Below are 10,808 nucleotides of genomic sequence, written 5' to 3' on the forward strand. Positions count from 1 at the left end.
AATCCCACCTTGTTATTTACATTTATGTCCTATTTTTTTATTTCCTCATCCTAGTTTTGGATTTTTAAGTTTTATTTCTTTTTATTTGATTTATTTTGATTTTTTTAACTAGTTTTTTCTATCAATTTTATTTTTTTATAGTTTTTTTATTATATCTCTTTACATTTCACTTTTTAAAATTTTATATCAATTAAAAAAAATATAAGCATAAAAGACCATAAAGGGTATAAGTGTAAATATAGTTAAATTTTATGATGAGACCGAGGAAGGGAATGTGTCAAGGGGTGTGAAAATGCATTCTTCTCCGTCCTTGTAAGCACGAAGACTCCACTATAAAATGTTCTCATCTCCGTCGTTCTAAGCATGAGGGATAATGGCCAACACCAATGCTAATTCGGGGGCGGGCAAGCTCAGCCTAAAGCTCCTCATCGACACGGCCGCGCAAAAAGTCTTGTTTGCGGAAGCTGGCAAAGAGGTAGTGGACTTCCTATTCAGCCTCCTCTCCTTCCCTCTTGGCTCCATCGTGAAGCTCCTCTCCAAGGACCGCATGGAAGGCTCCATTGGCAATCTGTACAAAAGCATCCAGGAACTCGACGACTCATACCTTCAAAACAGCAAAGGAAAATCCACCCTCCTCAATCCAATTCGCACCCCCACTCCCTCTCTGCTCCTCCCGGGACCCTCCTCCTCCCCCTCCTCTAAGGATGTTTACTTCCAGTGCGCCAATATTGTAAAATACGCTGGCTGTTCTGAGTACGTTTCCAAAGTGAAAGAAGTGCTCTGTCCCAATTGCAAAAATAAGACGATGAATAAACAAATGATATATGTGGAAGGTGATGAGGAGGAGGACGACGATGTGGATCCAAATGTAGGATTTGTGAAGGGCGTTGTGACGTATACTATCATGGACGATCTGACGGTGACGCCCATGTCCAGCATCTCTAGCGTTACCCTCCTAGGTAAGTTTAACGTCAAGAATTTGAACGCACTTGTCGAGAGGGATGTGACACTAGGCTTCAACGAGGTAATATTGTTTATTCTTGTTAATAATCTCTATTTCTCGGGGGGAAAATAAAATAATATACTTGATTTGGAGAGGCAGGCTCTGGAGGTGTTGGAGATCTCCTTGCGGTCGACGAAGTGCCTCACCGGCGTGTTTCTTGGCAAGAAGTAACCCCATCGTCATGCAATTAACTAAAGGAAATTGGTAGCAAATATAATTACATTTTGCTGTTTGTTGAAGATAGATATGGCATCTGCATTTTGGGGGCTTATTTTGGCAGCACACGACACTGTTAGGGGAGTGAAAATACTAGACTATGATGTTTACTATAATCTAATGCTATTATTAAACTAGATAATCAGGGTTAAAGATTTTGCATATATCCTACTCTTTTATTGAAGCTAATCAATATTTGTTACTCCGCTTGAGCTTTCTTTTTTCTTTAGGTGAAGTATTATGAATTGACACTTGTTGGAATTGGGTAAGATAATTAACACATGCTGCTCTCATCTTAGGTACGTGAAATGGCGATGACTATCTCGTATAAATGGCAAGTTTTAGGGAAGTTTTTTTAACAATTGAGATGACGATGAGCAAATTAGGGAAGAATTATTCTTTAGTAACAAATGAAATATGATAGCAAATTTCAAGGTACTGAAGCTTATCAATTAATATCAACCATCGTGTATTATAAAACCAAACAAGTTAAAATCAAAAGTCAATAATTAATTAAGGTTGATTTCACTATTAAGGATACATCAGAATCAATTAATTATGATCCAATTTTATCCGGCATAATAGTTGTCGTTTTATGTTAGAAGTGATGACATCTTAGGTCATACTCCAGAGTTCTTTAATAATTTTCTTATATTATCAGAATCATCTCAGGTTGTTCTTCCAATCTTGGAAGTCTCGTCGATCAAAGATAATATAATCTCTAGTTCTAGATCCTTGGATAATACAAGTCTATCATCTACATCACTTTGTCAGCCTACTTACTCGTTGCCATCAACAAGTGATTCAGATGATAATGCTCTTCGTCGCATGCTTCCCATTAGTGACATTTATGAACGTTGACCAGCAAATGCAACTCGATATCCCCTTTCACGAGTTCTAGTGGTCTTTTCAAAATCTATTGAATCAACTTGTTTTACATAAGCAAGCAATGATCCAAATTGACGTAGTACAATGGCTACAGAATTTGATGCACTTCTTCGCAATAGAATATGGAGTCTAGTTCTGTGCACTCTCTCAATGAATGTTGTGGGCTCTAAATGAGTATTCCATCTTAAGCATCGAACTGATGGTTCTCTTAAATGGCACAAAGCTCTATTTGTAGCCAAAAAATTTAATCAATAACCAGGTATTGACCTCAATGACACTTAGATAAGTCATCAAAGTTATATATGTCAGACTCTTATTATCGATAGCTGTTAGTTCTAATTGGCATGTACATCAATTGGACATTTCAAATGCGTTTCTCCATGATCATCTTGAGGAAACTGTATTTATAGAGCAACCATCTGGGTTCATTCATCCATAATTTTCATCTCATGTTTGCCAACTTAAGAAATCCTTATATGGTCTTCGACAAGCTCCTCATGCATGGTTTCATCGACTATCTAATTGGTTACAAGCTCAAGGATTTTCTAGATCAAAGATTGACTCGTCTCTATTTCACAAATATAATGATGGATTTACAATATGTTTTCTTATTTATATGAATGACATTCTGATAACCGACAATGATCACAAGGGTATCACAACTTTATTAAGTTTCTCAATCAAGAATTTCTTACTCGATATTTGGGTATTGCTAATTTTTTTCTTGGTATTTAGCTTATTCCATATGAGGATGACTATCTTCTCTCTCAGAGCAAATACATTACTGGACTTCTTCGAAAAGTCAAAAATAGATGAAGCACGTCCGGTCTCTGCACTAATTGCTATAACCAACTCTCCAACTTCATCCTATCTTTCTCTGTCTGATCCACAGATTCATTGAAGCATTGTTGGAGACTTACAATAAAGTCGTCAATTTGGGTTGGGCCTATCAAGTTGGCACGCTCCACCAAATAATTTAAGTGGGTTGAGTTAAAATTTTATCAACCAAAGCCCACTACAGACTGACTCGCCTAGCTCCGTGACAGGCTTGGATGTGCCAGTGGTTTGAGAGACTATGGAACTCTCAGATTTTGTGTGTTGGAAACCTTTGTTGATATACAATTTCTGAAGCCTTCCAAGGGGATCTTGCTGTAGTTCGTTGGGATAGTCTTTGAGTTGTTGAAGCATTTGCTAGTTTGCAACACCAGACTGTGGTTGGTTGAACAAAGGCGGTCTTAACTGGATAACTTGGAGGTGGACCGACTATTGTTGGGGAAGCATGAAGAATGATGGGTTGAAAGGTACATTATGTAGTCCAATGTTGTATGCTTCGTCGGGTTTTAAAATTTCACCTGTTGCAGCATTCAGTCTTTGAATGTCTTGCTTTAACACCTTATTCAGTGCTGGAAGGACATAAATGAAATAGTCAAATGTGTTGTATGTATAAATTATAAAAAAAACTTGAAATTTCATCTTTGAAAAATCTCATGTCATATCCACTTCAACTCGTAAAAATAAGAACACCCGTGTTCTTTGGGAAATGATAGCTCTAATCACAAAGTTGAGCGTCTCGATTCATTTTCTATTAAAATGTAATAAAATATGATAAGAAAACTAAGCCACATGATACTTTCATCAAATATGTGTACTCATTTATATCCATTTATATTTAAAATATCTATTTCTGAATATATTTGATTGATAAAATCTTTTCGAAATAAAACATTGAAGATATGAATTTTATTTTATTTTTTAAAATTTTTATGGGCCCGCGGGTTGGCCTGCCTAACTCGCAACCACCTTCAATTAGGTTGGGTTAGAGATTTCCTAACCCGCCAAGTTGACGTGTCGGCCCGCCCTGCTCCACCAAATGATTGGCCCACCACGAGCTGATCCGTCCCGCTACGAGTTGACCCGTTTGATAGCTCTACCTTACAATATGTCACTATCACACGCCCTGATATTACTTTTATAGTAAATCGTGTTTTTCAATTCATGCATGCTTTAATTGAATAAAATTGGGATAATGTAAAAAAAATACTTTGTTGTCTCAAAGGTATTATTGTACATGATTTTCTTTTATATCGTCAATCGTCTTTAGATTTGCATGTCTATAGTGATGCAGATTGTGCAAGTTCTCCTAAAGATATACGCTCTACTAGTAGATATGTAATATTTCTTAGACGAAATCTTATCTCATGGAATTTAAAAAAGCAACATACGGTATCTCGTTCAAGCACCGAAACAAAATATAAAAGGTATAGCAAATACAACATCTGAAATTAGTTGGCCTCAATCACTTCTTTCTAAATTTTATCTTGCATCAAATATTACACCAAAAATTTAGTGTGATAATATTGGAGTAACATATCTCATAATAAATCTAATTTTTCATACTCATACAAAATATATGGAAATTGATTTTCATTTTGCTCGTGAACTATGATAACTCAATAGATATCCGTCTCTTATATTTATATTGAAGATCAAATTGATTATATCTTTACAAAGTCATTATTCAGACAGCATTTTAATATTTTGTACCTAGATGGACCTAGAGAGCATTTTAATATTTTGTACCTAGATGGACCTAGATAGCATTTTAATATTTTTACAAAGCCCACTGATGGACCTAGAGAGTTCCGATTACACCCATTTCAGTTTATGTGGATTCCTGATGTTGCAAGGAGTTCAAATATGCTATTTATTATTTATTTTGACTTTTAGAAGGTGTTAAAATATTAGAAGAAAGAATCAGCAAAAAAGCTTCACGTTTGGTCTGATATGATTCCATATCAGGTCCACGTTAGGCCTGATATGATTCATATCAGGCCCAATCATATCAGGCCCAACGTGGGTCTGATATAAAATTTTTTTGCTGATTCTTTCTTTTTATGTTTTAACACATTCTAAAAGTTAAAATAAATAATGGATAGTATATTTGAACTCCTTGCAACACCAGGAATTCATAGAAACTGAAATGAGTGCAATCGGAGCTCTCTAGGTCCATAAATGGATTTTGACCGAAACTCACTGATGGACCTATAGAGTTCTGATTGCACTTATTTCAATTCCTGTGAATTTATGAGATTATAAGAAGTTCAAATTCGTTATTCATAGTTTATTTTAGTTTATCTAAATGTATTAAAATGTTATTAAAAAATTAACTAAATTTTAAATGTCTTTCATGAAAGAGGAGATAGGAAAGAGAAGAGGGAGAAAAGAAAAACGATAAAAAAAAATTTTATTTGTCAGAAGAATAAAAAAAAATGTATTTAAAAAAATATGTCTTTTGATAAATATTAAAATAATATATATCTTTTGCTCAATTAAGATGTCTAAATGTATGAATTGATAAATTACCGAAACCAAACACAATGCACATCAGTCATGTCATTAAAGTCAAAGAGAGGCCGGAAAGAAAATAATTTGACCACGTGAATAAGCAATGGCAGTATGGCACACTACGTGACTCATGCTCGGAAATAATCGAATACCGCACTGTGAAATGCTTTCTTCTCTGTCCTTGTAAGCACGAAGACTACGTTAGAAAAAATATTATAGGAGAAGGAATAAAAAATATATGGAAGAAAATAAAGAGGAGAAGTAAAGAAAAAGGATAATAAAATAAAATTTAATTTATTTCATTGATTAAAAAAATATATATTTATAAATTTATTAGATAAACATCAAATTTAGATAATCATAATATTTTTATTATTATTTTATCTTCATTGATTTCTTATTAATATCATGATTATCATCACATCTATTTTATCTCGACCAAACTTTATCAACAACTTTTATATTAAAAAACAAATTTAATTTCCAACATGCTCACTATAAAATGTTCTCATCTCCGTCGTTCTAAGCATGAGGGATAATGGCCAACACCAATGCTAATTCGGTGGCGGGCAAGCTCAGCCTAAAGCTCCTCATCGACACGGCTGCGCAAAAAGTCTTGTTTGCGGAAGCTGGCAAAGAGGTAGTGGACTTCCTATTCAGCCTCCTCTCGTTCCCTCTTGGCTCCATCGTGAAGCTCCTCTCCAAGGACCGCATGGAAGGCTCCATTGGCAATCTGTACAAAAGCATCCAGGAACTCGACGACTCATACCTTCAAAACAGCAAAGGAAAATCCATCCTGCTCAATCCAATTCACTCCCCCTCTCCCTCCCTGCTCCTCCCGGGACCCTCCTCCTCCTCTAAGAATGTTTACTTCCACTGCGGCAATCGAAATTACTCTGGCTGCTATGAGTGCGTTTCCAAAGTGAATGGAGCGCTCTGCCCCCACTGCAAGAATAAGATGAGTAAACAAATGACATACGTCGAAGGTGGTGAGAAGGATGACAACGTGGATCCAAATGTAGGATTTGTGAAGGGCGTTGTGACGTATACTATCATGGACGATCTGACGGTGACACCCATGTCCAGCATCTCTAGCATTACCCTCCTAGGTAAGTTTAACGTCAGGAATTTGAACGCACTTGTCGAGAGGGATGTGACACTAGGCTTCAACGAGGTAATATTAATTGTTTATTCTTGTTAATAATCTCTATTTCTTGGGGAAAAAAAATAATATACGTGATTTGGAGTGGCAGGCACTGGAGGTGTTGGAGATCTCCTTGCGGTCGACGAAGTGCCTCACCAGCGTGTTTCTTGGCAAGAAGTAACCCCATCGTCAAGCAATTAACTATCTAAGGGGAATTGGTAGCAAACATAATTACATTTTGCTGTTTTTGTTGAAGACAGATATGGCATCTGCATTTTGGGGGCTTATTTTGGCAGCACACGACACTGTTAGGGGAGTGAAAATAATAGACTATGATGTTTAGTATAATCTAATGCTATTAATTAAACTAGATAATCAGGGTTAAAGATTTTGCATATATCCTACTCTTTTATTAAAGCTAATCAATATTTTGTTACTCCGCTTGAGCTTTCTTTTTTTCTTTAGGTGAAGTATTATGAATTGATACTTGTTGGAATTGGGTAAGAAAATTAACAGTACATGCTGCTCTCATCTTAGGTACTTGAAATAGCGATGACTATCTCCTATAAATGGCAACTCATGAATAATTTTAGGGAAGATTTTTTAACAATTGAGATGGCGATGAGCAAATTAGGGAAGAATTATTCTTTAGTAACAAATGAAATATGATAGCAAATTTCAAGGTACTGAAGCTTATCAATTAATATCAACCATCGTATTATAAAACCTAACAAGTTAAAATCAAAAGTCAATAATTAATTAAGGTTGATTTCACTATTAAGGATACATTAAAATCGATTAATTATGATCCGATTTTATCCAGCATAATAGTCGTCGCTTCATGTCACACTAATCCTATCCTGAGCCAGCTTTGTGGTTGCTGCCCCTCTCCATATCAACGGCGACGGCGGAGTGGCCGTCATCGAAGACCATCGACACCGGCGTCTCCTCAGAGTGCACCACGTCGTGCTGCTGAACCACCAACACTGACGAAACCACGCCTTGGCAGGAAGCCAGTGCGTCCCCTATAGGACCGAGCTCCGGGTGCTCCGCTGGTCTGCCGGCGAGCTCCGCTACCATCGACGTAGGGAACCGCCCTTTCCCAACTACTACCAGGTCATACTCCTTATTTTTCCCGATCGCAAGCACCGCCTCGATTACGTTCCCCGCCGTCCTCTCCTCGTACTTCGCCGTCGCCGCTTCCTCCTCTGCTTTCCGCCGGAATGCCTCCAGTGCCAATTCATCCCTTTCCTATCAATTACCAACGATCGAGCTTGGTTTAATCGAAAATAAAAATAATTTGAGAATGAATTCCAATTTAGCTAATTACCTTTTCTTGTTCTCGATCCATAACTGCGGTTGAGAAGGTGTAGCGCTTTTCATCGCTGTTCAATGGAGACGGCCGTAGCGTGACATTTTTCCGCTCCTCGTCGCCGTTCTTCGACGAGATGAACCGGAAGACGGTGACACGGATATTAGGATGCTCGACCATCCGCGACGCCAGTTCGACCGCCTCGCGGTCATCGGGCCCGCCGAAGAAGAGCACGCAGACAAGGCGCGCCACGTCCGCAGGCCACACCTGTTCACCCTCCCCGAAGCCACGGTCAACCAGGACGGCCACGGAGCAGGGGGATTCCCGGAGCACTCGCTGGTTGACAGAGCGCCAACCGTGTCCCACGTTCTCTACCACTGGAACAGAGCCGGCGTCATCGGCACGTCGCTGGCGCTTGTGGAAAGGGAGGATGAGGAGGGCCACGCGCTTGTCCTCTGCGACGCTGCAGACATCCTCGTGCATGGTGGGGAGGGCGGAGACGGCCGCCATGGGGCGGACGCGAACCCGGCCGAGCTGGCCGTAGGCGTCGAAGGCGAGGGCCACGGGGTCGCGGGACTGATTGCGCCGAAGGAGGGGGTTGAGGAAGGGGAGGCCATTGCGGCGTGCGCGGCGGACCATCACGATGGAGGAGGACCGCTCGGTGAGCTCGACGAGGTGGAGGACGTAGAGCTTGAGGGGGGACGATGCGCGGGGCCCGCCGCGGATGGCCTCGACGAGGGCGAGGAGGGCGGGGGCGTCGCGGGGCCCATGGGCGCACGCGAGGACGCGGAGCTCCTTGGCGCCGGAAGCGGAGGAGGGAGGGGAAGAAGAGCCGGAGCGGTAGAGCCGGCGCGGGTCTGGGGCGCCGACGCGGGCGGGCTTGTAGATGGCCATGACGGCGGGCGTGGTGATGAAGGTGGTGAACAGCGCCATCAACACCAGGATGGCAAACGTCTCTTCGTTCAAAACCTGAATGCGATCGATTAATGAAACAATTTGGTGAGAAACGGAAGAGTCGTACTTAAATTTTTAGCAGTAATTAAAGATGATTAAACTGACATGAAAGTTCATTATATAAATCTTGGCCTCCATTAAAAAAAAATGAGTTTCCCGAGAAGAGCAAGAAAAAAAAAAGGCTTTTGGTTGTCAACCAAAAGAACAAGATAACTCCAACACAATAGTGCATTGTTATTTACTAGATAAGATCATGCAATTGTTATAAAATGACGCATTTCCTATTTTCTTTTTTGAAATTTCGAACAATTCCTTAATTACTTATCTAATTACCTTTCTCTCCCTGCCGATGTTGAGGACGATGAGCTCAACGAGGCCTTTGGTGTTCATGAGAACACCAAGCGCCACCGCGTCCCTGGTCGCCATCCCACAAGCCACTGCCACCACGAACGTTCCGACGATCTTCCCGGCGCATGCTGTGGCAATGACGAGAGCGAGAAGGGCCCAGGACTTGCCGCCTTTGATGCTCGCCACGTTCGTTTTCAGCCCGCTCGAGGCGAAGTAGAGCGGAAGCAGCAACCCTGATACGAAGTCCTCGATGCGTTCGATGAGCCTCCCGGCGAACTCCCCGTCCTTGGGGACGGTAAGCCCGAAGACGAACGCCCCGAAGATGGAGTGGATGCCGATGAAGTCGGTGAAGAAGCCCGACACCAGGACGCCGGTCAGCGTCAGCGCCATCCACACCTCGCTCTCCCCGCCTTCGCTCTCCGCCCGCCTCGCCACCCACGTCATCACCGGTCTCACTGCCACCATCTGTACCGCGACGAAGGCCGCTCCGCAGAGCAGCACCCAAACGGACACCAGAGGACTGCGGTGATCGGAGCCTCCTCGTCCGGTCGTGCCGGAGAGGGCGACGGCAAGCGCGAGGAGGACCCAGGCGGCGACGTCGTTGAAGGCAGCTGCGGCCATGGCGGTCTCTCCGAGCGGAGTGGTGAGGAGCTTGAGTTCAGCAAGGATGCGGGCGAGAACGGGGAAAGCGGTGATGGAGAGGGAGACGCCCATGAAGACAAGGAAAGGGCCGTAGCTGGGCTCGTCGGCGCCAGGTATGCTACGGCGAAGGACGAACGCGACGCCGATGCCGCAAGCGAAGGGGAGGGAGATGCCGGCTCCAGAGATGGCGAGGGCTCGTCGGCCGCTGCGGAGGATGGAGCGGAGATCGAGCTCGAGGCCGACAAGGAAGAGGAAGAAGAGGAGGCCGATGCTGGCCACCGTCTCCAGGATCGGCGTGCTCCATGAAGGAAACAGGTTGTGGAGGTAGTTCTCGTTGCGGCCTAGCGCCGATGGACCCAGTAGGATGCCGCCCTGCAAATTATCACCGATTAACTACGAACTACTTAATTAATTCTCGTTACGAGAGAAAGTGAGCGAAGTCATATGCAACAATACTTACGACGATCTCGGCGATGACTTTTGGCTGACGGAGGGGTTTGAGGAGGTAGGAGAGGGAGCGGCCGAGGAGAAGGACGAGAGTGGCCTGCCCAATGAGGAGAGGGAAGGCGAAGTGGAGTGGGTTGTCTCCTTGCCACACCCCGTTGGAGGAGGTCCTGATGGCGGTTATGTTTACGGCCATGGTTGTCGTCTACTTTTTCTATCGATCTCTCTGTGAATTTAGCTTGTATATGGCGTAACAGAGCAAGTGTCTAGGAAGGCCGTGAAGGTGGTAATTTTATAGAGGAGGGCGGAAATGTCAACTCTAGCTCCATGATCACAAATTCACGAGGCTCCTAATTACTGTTTAATGAGATCATAAGCACATGAATGGTATATAATAGAATACTTTAAAAGACTAATATGTACTCGTTATGCAAATGGTGATGCTTTGTTTGCTAATTGCGACCCTAATGCTCCTTGGGTTCGAGTGTTTGGCTCGGTCTAAAGCACGGGGT

At 42.2% G+C, this 10,808-nt stretch overlaps 3 protein-coding genes across 3 annotated transcripts; 2 read left to right on the top strand and 1 right to left on the bottom strand.

Annotated features, from left to right (window-relative positions):
• Positions 1-373: 373 nt before the first annotated feature.
• LOC122042947 lies at positions 374-1,488 on the top strand. The gene is made up of 3 exons (XM_042603356.1): positions 374-1,024; positions 1,244-1,294; positions 1,450-1,488. The coding sequence occupies exons 1-3, from the start codon at positions 374-376 to the stop codon at positions 1,486-1,488; spliced, it is 741 nt and encodes a 246-aa protein (XP_042459290.1).
• Positions 1,489-5,990: 4,502 nt separating this feature from the next.
• LOC122042954 lies at positions 5,991-7,100 on the top strand. The gene is made up of 4 exons (XM_042603366.1): positions 5,991-6,561; positions 6,706-6,773; positions 6,853-6,903; positions 7,062-7,100. The coding sequence occupies exons 1-4, from the start codon at positions 5,991-5,993 to the stop codon at positions 7,098-7,100; spliced, it is 729 nt and encodes a 242-aa protein (XP_042459300.1).
• A 188-nt stretch (positions 7,101-7,288) lies between these two features.
• On the bottom strand, positions 7,289-10,571 carry LOC121982830 (cation/H(+) antiporter 20-like). The gene is made up of 4 exons (XM_042535882.1): positions 10,313-10,571; positions 9,196-10,224; positions 7,927-8,877; positions 7,289-7,847 (listed from the first exon to the last, which is right to left on the bottom strand). The coding sequence occupies exons 1-4, from the start codon at positions 10,490-10,492 to the stop codon at positions 7,452-7,454; spliced, it is 2,556 nt and encodes an 851-aa protein (XP_042391816.1). The 5' UTR covers positions 10,493-10,571; the 3' UTR covers positions 7,289-7,451.
• Between the last annotated feature and the right edge of the window lie 237 nt (positions 10,572-10,808).

Source organism: Zingiber officinale, chromosome 1B (genome assembly GCF_018446385.1).
Source record: "Zingiber officinale cultivar Zhangliang chromosome 1B, Zo_v1.1, whole genome shotgun sequence".
Taxonomy (NCBI): Eukaryota; Viridiplantae; Streptophyta; class Magnoliopsida; order Zingiberales; family Zingiberaceae; genus Zingiber; species Zingiber officinale.